The 14,737-nt window shown below is 47.9% G+C and overlaps 2 protein-coding genes and 1 long non-coding RNA gene across 6 annotated transcripts; 1 reads left to right on the top strand and 2 right to left on the bottom strand.

The window, feature by feature from the left end:
- Positions 1 to 35: 35 nt before the first annotated feature.
- On the top strand, positions 36 to 2,323 carry RHNO1 (RAD9-HUS1-RAD1 interacting nuclear orphan 1; the record flags this gene model as incomplete). Its single annotated transcript, XM_081020164.1, has 2 exons — positions 36 to 200; positions 1,366 to 2,323. The coding sequence occupies 2 exons, from the start codon at positions 36 to 38 to the stop codon at positions 2,041 to 2,043; spliced, it is 843 nt and encodes a 280-aa protein (XP_080876290.1). The 3' UTR covers positions 2,044 to 2,323.
- A 4,346-nt stretch (positions 2,324 to 6,669) lies between these two features.
- LOC308484928 (uncharacterized protein) lies at positions 6,670 to 9,818 on the bottom strand. Of its 4 annotated transcripts, XR_013990174.1 has the most exons (6): positions 8,557 to 8,634; positions 8,220 to 8,324; positions 7,858 to 7,909; positions 7,677 to 7,766; positions 7,492 to 7,574; positions 6,670 to 6,767 (listed from the first exon to the last, which is right to left on the bottom strand). XR_013990174.1 is itself a non-coding variant. In XM_081020219.1 (4 exons), exons 2-4 carry the CDS (start codon positions 8,596 to 8,598, stop codon positions 7,273 to 7,275), a joined length of 396 nt encoding a protein of 131 aa, XP_080876345.1. In that variant the 5' UTR covers positions 8,599 to 8,640; positions 9,186 to 9,818; the 3' UTR covers positions 7,019 to 7,272. The 4 variants fall into 4 exon arrangements, 1 of the variants encoding a protein (XP_080876345.1); XR_013990173.1 differs by lacking the exon at positions 8,220 to 8,324 and having other exon boundaries at positions 8,557 to 8,640; XM_081020219.1 differs by lacking the exons at positions 6,670 to 6,767; positions 7,677 to 7,766; positions 8,220 to 8,324 and adding an exon at positions 9,186 to 9,818 and having other exon boundaries at positions 7,019 to 7,574; positions 8,557 to 8,640.
- A 2,075-nt stretch (positions 9,819 to 11,893) lies between these two features.
- LOC308484967 lies at positions 11,894 to 14,642 on the bottom strand. Its single transcript, XR_013990245.1, has 2 exons — positions 13,321 to 14,642; positions 11,894 to 13,182 (listed from the first exon to the last, which is right to left on the bottom strand). It is a non-coding gene; the product is annotated as an uncharacterized lncRNA (long non-coding RNA).
- Positions 14,643 to 14,737: the final 95 nt, after the last annotated feature.

Raw genomic sequence — 14,737 nt, 5'->3', positions numbered from 1 at the left:
CACCATGAAGCTGAACATTTTATTCGAAGCTGTTGATGCCTCCAAAGAGGAGGCGTGTAAGCAAAGGATGGAAAGGAGAGCTCTTGTTCACTGAGGCCCCCAAAGAGGGCCTTGTGTACCCCTATGGGACGCCACTTCATCCAGGGGGCAGTCCAAGATGTGTACCCACCAAACCAGTAAATCAGATTGGGAGTACTTGGGTATGGTCTTCTTGTCTTTTCCTTTATATTGTGGGAATATACTGTTAATGCACAATTGCAGCGCTTGCTTGGTGTCCTCACTGTTTTCTGTGCTCTGTGTTCAAAAGCTCACTATCCTACCCTTGCCTTGCAAAATAAGACCACAAGTTATTATTATCATTTTTTTAAAGCTTGCCTGCCCATATTTCCTTGGAAAACCCAACTCTTGTTAATTATTCTTATCTCTCTTTACCTGTACAACTATCGCTTTAGATTATTTTGGCCTACAAAATAGTTTAAAACTGTTTCATACCCCCAAATTCTCTTTCAGCCCTGGAGGCAGTTATTTCAGTGGAATTCTGTCCATAAAACATTTCAAACTTGACTCTGTTTCAACATTTGTATCAGAAGTAGGTTCTTGACCACTAAGCAGATGCTGAGTATTTAATGGTGCTGTGCGACACTGATTTTGTTGCAACAGACTTAACATAACTGTCTGTCTGGAAATTGCCAACAGAAGACAAGGCAGAGCTCGGCTTGCAGCTATGAAACCATTACGGTGCTTATTTTGCTCATAATTCTGGCAGTTTGGTGCCTTACCTCTCTTCATCAGAGGGAAATAATAAATAAAATAATAAGGTAACAATTGCATGCACATTTACTTGGATGTAGCCTCTTGAACCCAATGAATCTTACTTTTGAGAAAATATGCATAGGATTACTGTAAATCACATGCATGAGATTTGGTTTTTTTTTAAAAAACCTGGATATTTAGAAAATGAATATAAATACAATATAATGTTTGCACAACCCTTTCTAGCAATTTCCAAAGAGGGATTGGATATCAATGAGAAAATGGTATCAGTAATCGGAGCTGATAAGCCAATCCCTACCTCTGCCCATTTATTAATGGCTCCACTTTTGTACTTCCATTTTGTGACTGAGTAATTACATGGGCCCTGGGGGTAGAAAGTTTGGGAACCCTTGATTTAGAATATGCATAGCAAAGGGATAAATGAAGCATTTATCCATCATTTGCTAATTTCTTACACTGCCTTCAACTGTAATATGGAGATAATACAGACTTATGTTTCAGAACTATTGCAAATATTACTAAGAGTGTACATTAAGGTATTTGAAATAGGGATGCTTGTGTTAGCTGCTTATTATTGCTTATTTTTCTCAGATAATTCCACAGTTTGAGAGTGCCAGATCACTGGGTCTCCAGAGGTGGTGCCACGGTTCCCCAAACGTGAAAATAAAGGATACCAACCATGCCATCCCTGTGGTGGCAGGAAGGCACTGGAGGCCTGCAGCCTACAAGTTTTCTCCACTAATGTTTGAGAATGCAAAAACAGAATCCTGTGCTGTGGGGACTTCAGAACACCCTTTGGACTTTGGTGGACAAGCAGGAAACTTTGAGACATGCTGTAACCAGCCAAGACCTCTTCCTACTGCAGCTTCCATCAGGCCTACAAGCAATTCTAGGGCTGGGATGGAAAATCCTTGTCCCTGCCCCTTGTCTCCTTATGCTGACCCAGTTGCATTCAGCCCACCAGAGAGATGCAATCCAGAACAGCCCTCCACTGAGGCCTATAATTATTGTCTGCCCCAGATGGATAGCTTTACTCCTGGCCCATTTAGTAATCATGTTGGTGAGGATATTTCTAATGACTTTGAGGCTACATCTGTGTTGGTCGAGGACACTCCTGAGGACGAATATGGAGTTAAGGTAACATGGCGGAGTCGATCTCTCTTAATGAAATACCTCAGAGAAAAGGGAATGCTGAGCACCAGCGACGTCTTAGTGAAGACACAATTGAGTGCAGTGCTTACTGAGGCCAAAGATAGCCAATGGTTTTGAAAGAGCAATCTCTGTTTGTGGTGTGTTCATCCAGTCCAAACAGATTTTGCAGGTTTTTATAGTTTAAAAAATGCAAACGTGTTTGCCTAGAAGTGACAGCTGGATACCAAAAGCAGCAATGCCTCTGTCAAAAACTGCTTTCAGTACTTCTAAACCTGGAGTGGAAAAATAGATTGAACAAAAGGTTTTTGTGTATGATAAACTGTCTAAATAATTTTAGAAGGTGGTATACTTGCAAGATAACGCACAGGAGCATTTTATAAATCAATCAAAGCAAAAAGGTCTGGTGTTTCTGGAAAGACATTCCTTATTGTACCTCCCCTAGTTTAAATGAATACAGTACCGAGTTATTTCTGTATTCAGTGACTTCACTACTGATTTCTGCCATGACTTCAGTATGGAGACAGACAGCAGTGTTGTACAGTTTTTACTGCCTCTATTATGCTTCATGTAGGAAATTACCCTGATTTACTTAGAAGAAGAAGAAGAGTTTGGATTTGATATCCCGCCTTTCACTCCCCTTCAGGAGTCTCAAAGCGGCTAACATTCTCCTTTCCCTTCCTCCCCCACAACAAACACTCTGTGAGGTGAGTGGGGCTGAGAGACTTCAAAGAAGTGCGACTGGCCCAAGGTCACCCAGTAGCTGCATGTGGAGGAGCGGAGACGCGAACCCGGTTCCCCAGATTAGGAGACTACCGCTCTTAACCACTACACCACACTGGCTGGAAGGAATTACTTGTTCATGCTTTTGTGCCTTTGCTGCTCTTGGAAAGAGGGAGGGCATGGGGGAATGCCTGTTTATATTTTTCATTAGACCAGTCGACACAGGCATGTTTTGGGTTATCTCATTCTTTGTATATATTCACGGAGGATGCTTAATGCAGATTTTCTATATAAAAGCTATTTTATGATTAATTGCTTCATCCTTCAGCAAAATTTGTCTGTGGGACAGTATGGCGGAAAACAACATAGCTTTTGGTTCTGGAGGACATGAGTTTGCACAGCTGGGGGAGCCCAAGCACCTTTTATTTATTCAGTCCGGGGGGGGGGGCGGGCAAAGAGTCAATATGAACTTAAAACATGGAACCCCATCCCACATATTTACCACTCCCTATAACATCATACAAAGCTTAGTGATTATTTTGTGTTTTTTAAAAAATACCCTAATAAAAGCATTGTCCTGTCAGTGTGGTTATTAAAAAATGCAGTGACAAACATTTTATTAATAAAGCAGTTTGCTTTACAACTTAATTTTTGTGGCCCTTTAAATCACAAAATCCTAAATTATTTCCTCAGGCCAAGTGTTTTGCATGCTGCTTTATGGTGGTGAGTCATTGATAACTTACATCCACCAGAAGCAACAGCTCAGTGTCTTCCACATGCACTGCATCAGGAAGCACCTTAGAGACCAACTAAGTTTTTCATTGGTATGAGCTTTCGTATCTGAAGAAGTGTGCATGCACACGATAGCTCATACCAATAACAAACTTAGTTGGTCTCTAAGGTGCGGGTGCTAGGACTTGCCGATCAGAAGGTCGGCGGTTCAAATCCCCGCGACGGGGTGAGCTCCCGTTGCTCGGTCCCTGCTCCTGCCAACCTAGCAGTTCGAAAACACGTCAAAATGCAAGTAGATAAATAGGTACAGCTCTGGCGGGAAGGTAAACGGAGTTTCCGTGTGCTGCTCTGGTTCGCCAGAAGCGGCTTAGTCATGCTGGCCACATGACCCGGAAGCTGTACGCCGGCTCCCTCGGCCAATAAAGCGAGATGAGCGCCGCAACCCCAGAGTCGGTCACGACTGGACCTAATGGTCAGGGGTCCCTTTACCTTTTTAAGGTACTACTGGAATGAATTTTTTTATTTTGTTTTGACTACGGCAGACCAACACGGCTACCTACCTGCATCAGGAAGATTTGGGGCACCACGCGGTAGGATAGAGTCTCAAAGAAAGATGTGCTCTCCTGAGCCCACATTCCCAACATGTTCGCACTCCTGTCTCAGCGATGTCTATGCTGGCTGGGTCATGTCCACAGAAGATGGCAGGATCCTGAAGGATATGCTCTATGGGGAGCTGGCTTCATGCACCAAGCCTGTTGGCAGATCAACTCGATGTTACAAAGATGTCTGCAAATGTGACATGAAGGCTGGCAACGTTCACCTTGCCATGTGGGTATCCCTTGCAGACAATTGTAGTTCCTGGAGGCAGCCAGCTAAGGTTATTGGCAGAATTAAGAAGACATCTACTGAATCCTCAAACTTGCCTTTAGCAATAGAAGGTTGCCCCACATTAGTTTGAAGGAGTGGCTTTAAGAAGGTGTAGTTTGAGGAAATGGAGGCGCCCAAGGGCCCCCAGAAACCAAGAGCTGGCCACAAATTTTGTGTAAATCAAATTTGACGTATGTGGGTTCATATTTTGTAAATAATTAACTTGGGGAGGGTCATGTAGAAAATCCTAGGTACAATCCCTGACGTTGCCAGTTAGAGTTGGGGGTGAATCCTGCCTGAAACCCCAGTGAGCCACTGCCTTTTAGTGTCAATTACAGTTGTGCCTTTGTTTTCGAACAGCTTAGTTGATGAACAACATGGAATTTGAACACTGCAAACCTGGAAGGAGGTGTTCCAGTTTGCAAATTTTGTCTCGGAAGCTCCTGCAGCCAATTGGAAGCCGTGCCTTGGTTTCCGAACATTTCTGAATGCATTCTGTTAGAAAACCAAGGTATGACTGTATACTGAATTAGACAGGCCAGGAAGATCCTGCCTTGGGACTATGTTGAAGGGTGGGTAAGAAATTGAATTCATGATGTTGGCAGCGATAGCTGGTGTCTGGTGGACCTGGCAGGGGGGCTCATGGGTCACAGGGATGGGGTCAGTTCTGGTTTTCTCCCTTGCAGAGCTGCTGTAAACATTATAAAAATAATGTAAACATTATAAACATAAAATAAACATAAAAATAAACACCTTGACAGAGTTTCACGTGTGGATTCTTGCCAAAGAAGCCCTATATTACTCGGAAGTAAGCCCTGCTGAATTCAATGAGACTTGCTCCCTAATAAGGGAAACAGGTAAAAGGTGGATCCAGGTTATTTTAAACGGATCCTCGTGAATTCATATGATTTTTTTCATTCAAATTAAGTAAAACTGCCATGATACTGTAGACCATGTCTTAGTCTGTAAAGTAAAGGTAAAGGGACCCGTGACCATTAGGTCCAGTCGTGGCCGACTCTGGGGTTGCGGCGCTCATCTTGCTTTATTGGCCAAGGGAGCCGGCGTACAGCTTCCGGGTCATGTGGCCAGCATGACTAAGCCACTTCTGGTGAAACCAGAGCAGCACATGGAAACACCGTTTACCTTCCCACCGGAGCGGTAGCTATTGATCTACTTGCACTTTGACGTGCTTTCGAACTGCTAGGTTGGCAGGAGCAGGGACCGAGCAACGGGAGCTCACCCCGTGGCAGGGATTCAAACCTCCAACCTTCTGAACGGCAAGTCCTAGGCTCTGTGGTTTAACCCACAGTGCCACCCGCATCCCTGCCTTAGTCTGTAAAGGTAAAGGTACCCCTGCCCGTACGGGCCAGTCGTGTCCGACTCTAGGGTTGTGCGCTCATCTCACTTAAGAGGCCGGGAGCCAGCGCTGTCCGTAGACACTTCTGGGTCACGTGGCAAGTGTGACGAAGCTGCTCTGGCGAGCCAGCACCAGCGCAGCACACGGAAACGCCGTTTACCTTCCCGCTATAAAGCGGTACCTATTTATCTACTTGCACTTAGGGGTGCTTTCGAACTGCTAGGTGGGCAGGAGCTGGGACCGAAAGACGGGAGCTCACCCCGCCGCGGGGATTCAAACCGCCGACCATACGATCAGCAAGTCCTAGGCACTGAGGTTTTACCCACAGCGCCACCCGCGTCCCTGTCTTAGTCTGTAGGCAGCATCAAAAGAATCATGCATCCACTGTTTAGGGAAGTTTTTAATGTTTGAAGTTTTATTCTGTTTTTATGTGTTTTGCTGGGGAAACCCAACCAGATGGGTGGGGTATAAATAATAAAATTATTGTTATTATTACTATTACTATTCCTGCTGGAAGAGTTCATGACAGCTGGGATAACCGCAGAGGCCCCCTTGGTATCGGGAGCCTGAACAAGAACAGGCAAAGCCTACCTGAACTGTGCTCATACCACAGCCTCAGCGTCACGAACATGGTATGCTCTACCAAGGCAAAACACTCAGCGTCCTGGAGACATCTTAGATCTCAGGTCACTGGCACCAGCTGAACTGGATTGTCACCAGGCGATTGCACTGAACTGTGTTAATGCCACACGGAGCTACCACAGCACTGACTGCGACATGGTCACTCCCTGGTCGCTCCCTGGAGCAAAGAGGAGCTGTAGCCAATCTAAGGTTCTGCACTTTGGCAGGAAGAACCAGCTGCACCAATAGAAGATGAGGGACATCTGGTTTGCTGGTAAGGAAAAGGATCTAGGGATATTAGTGGACCACAAGCTTAACATGAGTCAACCTGAGAGTGATGCAGCAGCAAAAAATGCTAATGCTATTTTAGGCTGCAACAACAAAAGTGTCCAGATCAGTGGAAGACAATGAACACAATGAAATTCAAAACAATAATAATCTATTGAGCATTTATTCAAAATCCATTAAAAAATATTTATTTTTATTCCATTCTCTTCCAGTTCTTCTTGACACGTGGAGTTACACAGGGAGTAGATCATAGATCCTAAGGAATTGAAAAACCCAAGATTCCGTGAGATCTTTTGAGGCAAAATAATGCTAACAATTTTCGGATCTCTCTCTGTCCCCTGCCCTGTCCTGTCTTTTGCCAAAACAAAGGTGTCAACGCTGTGCCCAGACAGAAAGGCCCGCCCCCCTCGGCCTCCCTGAGGTGGTCCAGAGGAAAGAAGAGCAAGGCATAAGAAGAGCAAGGCACCAGCTGGGCTGCAGGAGTTGCCAGAAGGAGGCCTACAAAATGCCGCCCAACCGTCTTAGGGACTCTGCTCTGCATCTGTGTAGGGTTTACTCAGGAGCCTTTTCTTCTCCTGAAGCCATCCCATGAGGCAGCGGAGGTTTAGAATCAGAGTTCTCCTCCATGGGCTCCCTCCCAGGGGGATGAGCCCCATCGGCCCCTCACTTCCCAATACAGCATGTGCACAAACAGTTCCATCTGGATCTCGTCCGCTCCATCTGCCGGAACCTGTCTTCTGACACAGGGGAAAGTCCCTCACTCACCGAGGGTTTGAGACCCGTTGGCTCTCCTCCCCTGGTTCCCCGGCCTCTTCTCCCTCTGACTGCTTCTCCTTGTCCCCCCTCCACTCCCTGGGCTCTGAGACGTCTTCCCTTTCTGGTTGTCCAGCTGCTTCCTCCCACCATTCTTCTGTGCCCAACCAGTCCATGAGATCGTTCCACCCCTTGGCCTCTGTCCCCACAAGGCAGCTTCCCCCTACCTGATCTGGTCCCACAGCCACTGCTTCCCTTCTGCCCCCATGAAAAGATGGAGAAGGAGGTCTTGCCGGCATCATTCTGTCACCTGCAAGAGAAAAAAGGTAAGCAGGACGCCAGGAGTGCCCGCTTCTCTCACAGATGAAACAGGGCATCTCTAACTACAGATGGGCTTCTGAGAAAGTCTTACCTGCTGAGTGCATTTGGATGTTGGCCTCTCTCTGGCGTCCAGTGGAGCCCGAGGTCCACACTACCTATAAATCTTCAATGATGATGTCATCTAGATGGAAGAGAATGAGAATGAAAATGAAAATGAGATTTTCCGACAGGCCTTTAGTCAAAGGGTGCTGTCTCCAAGGTGTGGGGCTTACCTTCTTTCGGCTTCAGGCAGAAGCAAGCCAGGTCCGGCCGAACTACTGTCATCTGCAGAGGAAAGAAAAATCGGGGTCAGATGGGAGCAAGAGAGCGCAGAAGCAGCACCAAGCCAGGAACGATGGGTCTCCCTCTGTCTCGGGCCCAATCCCTTGTTCCAGAGGACTTCCCTGGGCCCTGCAGCCTCCTGGGCAGAGGTGGAAGGGCAGCAGCAGGAAAGGAGGCAGGAAAAGCCTCTGGCCTCATCCTGGCCCCCAGGGACACACACCACATCTGTGTTAAAGATCACTTGGGGATGTAATCTGGGGGGGGAGGGATGGAAGTAACCAAAGAAATGAATAGAAGAAGGCAAGGTACTTACTCTGAGGTTGGGGGATTTCCGGGCAATGGCCAGCAGCAAGGAAATGCTGCTGGCCGCTAGTTCTTGAGCCTCCCCACTTTCCCCCAGGGCATATCCTCAGAGGTCCTGCAGGAGGAAAGAGCGTCTCAGAGTCAGGGGCCCGTCTGGGCCAAAGCGGGGCCCCCACTGCCCCCACCACGGAGTCCCTGGCACTTCTGCACCATGAGGGTTTGCCAGCTTTTGTCTTGGGCCAAATTGTGGGCCAAACAGGCTCTGTGCCCCAGAAATGGGGCAGACCGTTGGGTAAGGGATGGGAGGGACAACCCTAAAACCACCCCGATGCCATCGGGACACTTACACTGAGAAGCTGGAGGAGGGTGCCAGGGTTTGGGGCTTCCATAAGGAGACTCCCCAGCAGGAGCCGGAAGTGCCTCTTCAGTTCCTGCGGGAAAAGAGAGAAGAGTTTGAATGCTGGGTTGGATTCTGCAAGTGTGTGACGAAGAAGAAGAAAGAGCCTGTGAAGGGAATTCCTTCCATTCTCTCTCCTCCTCCTCCTCCTTGGCCCCTTTCAGCACAGCCTCCAAGGTCCTGTGCAGGATTGCACTGATCATATTGCAGCTGAATTTGGGCCTCATCCTGCTGCAGAGATGAAAGGGAGAGGGTTAGAGTCTCCTTTGCCCCCTTCTCCCTCCCGCCTGCTCTTTCCCCCTGGAGTTCTGCCCCCCACCCACAACCCCATCCACGCCAAAGACCCCACTCACCTTAGCCGGAGGAGGGCCTCCAAGGCAAGGGCCAGGGTCAGGGTGCGATGCCTGAAGTGCTCCAAGGGCCCCAGGATGTCCTGGAAGAGAACAGAGGAGGAAAATCAGCTCCCACCCCAAACACCAGGCTTGGCTTTGCAGGGGAATGGCAACCCCATGGCCTAAGCCGGCAGGGTCCTCCTCTCCGCAGATGCACAACCCCTTCCCCCCACCCCCCATCACTCACCAGAATGGCTTGGGCCGTCTCCTGCTTGGAGCACTTCAGGGATCGGAGCCCCCTGAGCTCAGCTGCCTGGCAGCTCTGGATGACCCCCAGGAGGTAGCGCTGTTCATCCTCCAGCAGCTGAACTGCAAAAGTCAGGCTTTCAGTTCCTCGTGAGGGAAGGGCTTCTCCGCATTTGAGAGTGCAGAGTAGGGGGCAAAGAGCCCAGGGGGTAGGTCTGAGGAATCCAACCCTGCTCTTGTTTTCTCCAATACTCACCCCTGGGGCTGGGATACAGAACCGCAGCAGAACTGCAAACAGAAGGACATGGGGACAGGTGAGTCCGTCCCTGAGCACCTGGCAAAGCTATTCCAAGAGTTCTCTCCTGGATTCCAAGCGTAGTTCTGTGCAATGTCTCTACACATTAGGGATTGAATAACCCTTTTTTGAGTTTTGGCACAAGTGTATTTGAGACCCCGACACCAACGGAATGAGAAAGTGTTAAGTTGTGAGTTGACATAGCAGACGACACAGCAATTTCTCCAAAGCAGCTCTTTATTTTGTAAGCTGGAACAGAACTAAGCTGAGGAGCTCAGTCAGCCTGCTTATATAGAGCTACAGAACAATCGTAACTGTTGCAACGTTCTAAAACTATCCAATCACTGAACGTCACTTTTCGATCCTTCATTTGCATACAAAACTATCCAATCACTGAACGTCACTTTTCGATCCTTCATTTGCATACAAAACTATCCAATCACTGAACGTCACTTTTCGATCCTTCATTTGCATAACTATCTACAGTATCCCCCTGCTGGCCCAGGGTGAGAACTTCAGTACATAACACCCCTCCCCACTGAGATAAGGCGTTACAGTGGTGCCTCGCAAGACGAAATTAATCCGTTCCGCGAGTCTCTTCGTCTTGCGGTTTTTTCGTCTTGCGAAGCACGGCTATTAGCGGCTTAGCGGCTATTAGCGGCTTAGTGGCTATTAACGGCTTAGCGGCTTTAAGAAAAAGGAAACAAACTCACAAGAACTCGCAAGACGTTTCGTCTTGCGAAGCAAGCCCATAGGGAAATTCGTCTTGCGGAACGACTCAAAAAACGGAAAACTCTTTCGTCTTGCGCGTTTTTCGTCTTGCGAGGCATTCGTCTTGCGAGGTACCACTGTAGTTACAATCGTAATGGTTTCCTTATATACAGCACTACACGTAATGGTTCAATTAGGCACAAAAGCATATCGGTTACATTTCCCATACTTAGACCAACAGTGATACATGTCCAACAACATAGTCCTTTAAATAAGTTGGGCGCTTGGAAACTCTGCCAGACCGCCAGGGACTGGTAGCCAAGTCCGGGGGGCCACACAATTCTTGCTGAGGCTGTGGTGCGACCCTAGGTGGCGTTGAAACCAAATCCCCTGGATCCGCTGCTGTGGGTGGAACCTCCGCAAGTGGAGTTGACGGAATGTCAGGCACGGCAGTGGTCTGAGTCTGTGGTAAGTCTGGCAGACCCTCTGAAGTGGCTTGGTTCGGCTCCATGCTGGCAGTTTGCGAGGGAGGTGTAGGTGGAGCCTCGCCATCTGTAAGTGTCTCTTCTGGAGCCATGAGCGCAGTTGGGGGCACCACGGTAGTGTCCAAGTCCCCAACCCTGCGCCTAAGCTGGTCTATGTGCCGGCGCCATAAGCGTTCATCTTTGAGTGCCACCTGGTAAGAGCGAGGTCCATTGACTCCCACTACTGTGGCTGGCACCCACATAGTTCCGGGCAAAGACCTGGTTTCCTGGAACAAATGACCGTGGCGCGTTGGCACAGCCTGGGGGTTCGGCCACGCAAAGTCCGGGTGCAGCCGGTCGAGTGGTGACCTGAGGCGGCGGCCCATAAGCAGTTCAGCAGGACTCCGCCCTGTGGCCGCATGAGGGATGATGTGTTGCACGAACAAGTATTTGGCGACCCGCTCGTGCCAGTCTCCCCGGTCCAGGCGCGCCAGTGCCTCTTTTGCCGAGCGCACCATTCTCTCCGTGGGCTGCTGGACATGCGGATCTCCTGGCGGAGCGTTCAGCAGCTTTTCAGTCTGCACAGGAGACAGCTTTACTTTAAAAGATTTAGAGAATAAGGCACTCATTTCAGTCTGCACAGGAGACAACTTTACTTTAAAAGATTTAGAAAACAAGGCACTCATTTCAGTCTGTACATCCGCTCTTGTATAGTAAAAGTATCTCTTTCCCATCCAACCCAAAATTGTTTTAATGCATTTCACTTTATAATTGCACTACATAAATGGCTTTCATCTTCTTATTTTCTCTATACAGGGAGGTTTTAAAAAAATATTTGAACATTGATGTTACTCATAATGCATGTTCTCATGTCATCTAAGGAAACTGATGTATCGGAAAAGGAAGTATTTTAGGAGTAGCTTAAGTTGTGTGGTTGCTTTGTTTATGTATTGACCTGCTTTCATGGCACATTTCTGTCCTTAAAGACACCGTTTGGTTTTAAGCTACATCTTACCAATAACATCCCTGAATGAGGGTTCATGTGCATCATTATAGTCTAGTTTCAAAGAGAGCCTTGGCTCCTTCATGAGAAGGAAAAGATGTATTTGGTCTTTATTTCTCTTTCCTTGTTATATTTATTGTTAAGAACAATTCAAATTGTATTAATTAATGAGGTTACTCGGGTTGGAGATGAAATGACAAGAGACCAACCAGATAGAATTCAAAACACAGCAGTGGTTACACCTGATCCTTTATTGCAAAATACAGAGTGCAGTTGCAACAGGGGTTGCATTGTATACAGCCAGCCCTCTAGGTAAGTTCTCCTTTCCACTCACCTACGTTCCCAACGTCCCAAATGCAACCAAAGCAATGAACACAAACACCTTGGAGGACGGAATCAGTGTCGGAGCAGATGCATGTGAAGCCGTACGTCCAATGTTCAAGATTCATAGCTTTGGTGGAACCCTCCCACAATCCCATACCTACTTCAGCACTATCCAAATGTCTCACAGTCTTTCCCCATTGAGACAAAATGTAAGTTCTGTTATGGCAAGTGAGGCGGTTCCACTGAAGAAAGCCCGTCCCATGGTGAGATAGGTGTCAGTTTGTATTAACAGTTCCCATACTTGAGTATTCTGTCACTTGGGTCGAAAGGGATGGCGAAGAAGGGACCAGTTACGCCTGATCCTTTATTGCAAAATATAGAGCGCAGTTGCAACAGGGGTTCTCGCTCCTAATCATCCAATGTGGTATGGAGAAAGAACCCTGAACACAAGGAAGGCACGGCATTTTATACTTTTCTTACAGCACCATATGTTTTTTTATAATTCTCATTACTACAGGATTTTTTATAATGATGGGGGGGTTGCCCCTCCAGCACGCAGTATGCATCCCCCCTTTGTTCACACACACAATGTCTCCTCAAAGCTCCACATAACACACGACACCACCAATTTTCAACGTTGTTCTGTTCGCGAAGGAAATGGCTACCAAGGGGGGAGCTTGGGACATGAGTGAGGGCAGCTATAATCCCTAAATCTGCTGAGCTCAGGTACTCAGCAGCCCCTCTGCCTGAGTGATAATCTCTGGCATCCTAATACCTGAGTCCAGACAGGTAGCAATTCCAGAAGCAATAGCAAACCCAGATCAAGACAAAAGGGTGTGATCAACTTGGTTGGGAAACAAGGACATGTAAATATCTCTTCTGTATCACTTGATGGGTGTATGTTGGAGGTCAAGAGAAGGAACCTGATGCTCAGGTTTCTGTCGCCAGACCCTCCCAATGTGTGATGTATTTGTGATGTATGCATGATGTAATTTTAGGGGTGTTGTGGGTATCTTTGTAAAACTGATAAAAGTGGGAGCCATCCTTTGTTGTGGGCTTCTTCCTGCTGCTTCTGTGGGTGGGTGGAAGTCCTGTTGCAACAAGTCATTTGAATAAAGACCAGGCCTACTGGCTGCTGTTTTGGTCCTATATTCCTGGCTGGTGTCTTTGCTTGGTAATCCAAGTGAGCCCAAGGATTTTCCTATAACAAATAACATGTAGTGATAATGATGGTAATAATAGGATTATTAGACTTCATGCATCTGATGAGATAGTGGTCTGTGAAAGTTTCTCCCAAGTTAAAGGAGAGTGGAAATAACTTGAGAAGTCCCTCATTCACCTGGTTGCTCTTGCTGACAATGGAGGCAGCGGAATAATGCACTGCAGGGATGGGAGCATTCCTAGGGTTGGCGTCCTGCAGGGTGGGCTGAGGGGGCAGAGGAGTGGGTCAAGTTCAGGGGAGGACTCCGTGAGGAGGGGGATGCCTTCTGGGCCAGGGAGCCTATTCTGGGCTGCAAAGGGGCATGTCCCAGGGCAGGAGCAGCAGGCAGGGTGTGTGTGAGGGTGTGTGTGTCAATTAATTGGTGTGTGCTCACTAAGAGACTTCTGCTGAAGAGGGGCATCACCAGGAGAAGATTCAATGGTCATCATGTGGAAAGAATGCATGGGAGATGACAGACATCCTGGTTCAAGCTCAAAGGGGAGTGTTATAAGAAAACTGTATTAATAAAGGTCAATCCCTTCCTTTTTTTATGTCTCCCCGTTGTGCTGAACTATATCCTGTATTAAACTATAAAATGTTGATCTTTTCCAAACTTGAATAATGTTTGTTCTGATGTACTTTGTACCAACTTGTTCTATATATATACAGTACACACACACACACACACACACACACAGTGGTACCTCGAGTTACAGACGCTTCAGGTTACACACGCTTCAGGTTACAGACTCCGCTAACCCAGAAATAGTACCTCGGGTTAAGAACTTTGCTTCAGGATGAGAACAGAAATTGTGCTCCGGCAGCGGGAGGCCCCATTAGCTAAAGTGGTGCTTCAGGTTAAGAACAGTTTCAGGTTAAGAACGGACCTCCAGAATGAATTAAGTACGTAACCCGAGGTACCACTGTACTGACACCAGTGTCTGTTGACCCTGAGCGGTGGATTCCAGATTTTTGCAGGAATGGGTAACTTAGAAGCATTTTAAATAAGCACACACAGCCTGAATCAGTCTTAAAAGTGTCACATTGGGATGGGTGCCTAAATTATCCCCCTCCAGCTTATTCACCGCTACGTCTTTCCAGAATGTGGAATAAGGTCTAGGGATATCCGGCATCCTAGGACCTCTCGGCTTATCGCGAAGGAAAATGCCATCAGAATTAGGAATAATGAACTCCAAAGATACAGCGAATGGTCGGAGCGTGCACGAAGTCCAGCTTTCTAGCTTGGCCCTGGCTGGCTTCACGCGGGGAGACGGGTGTGAGGAAATGGTCTGCGCTACAGCAGCCCTGCAGTGGAGTCCACCATTCGCGCTGAAGCTTCGGACGGCCAATACGGAATGCTCCCCGGGGCCACCACGGAGGCGCCTCCGAACCTGGCAAGCGAAGGGCGTTTTGCAGGCGACGGCAGGATTTTGCTCGGAAGAAGCAGCAGCGCCACCGCGGACTCCAGGCTGCCTGTCACGAAACCCCGGAACGCCCCCCCCCCCGCATCCCGCCCCCGCTGCCCCTCAAAAGAAAAGGCGCCTGCGCGGCCTCA

Source organism: Podarcis pityusensis (assembly GCF_964106645.2).
Source record: "Podarcis pityusensis genome assembly, chromosome: 9".
Lineage (NCBI taxonomy): Eukaryota > Metazoa > Chordata > Lepidosauria > Squamata > Lacertidae > Podarcis > Podarcis pityusensis.
Note: the sequence above shows the minus strand (reverse complement) of the source record. Positions and strands in the feature narration are given on the sequence as shown.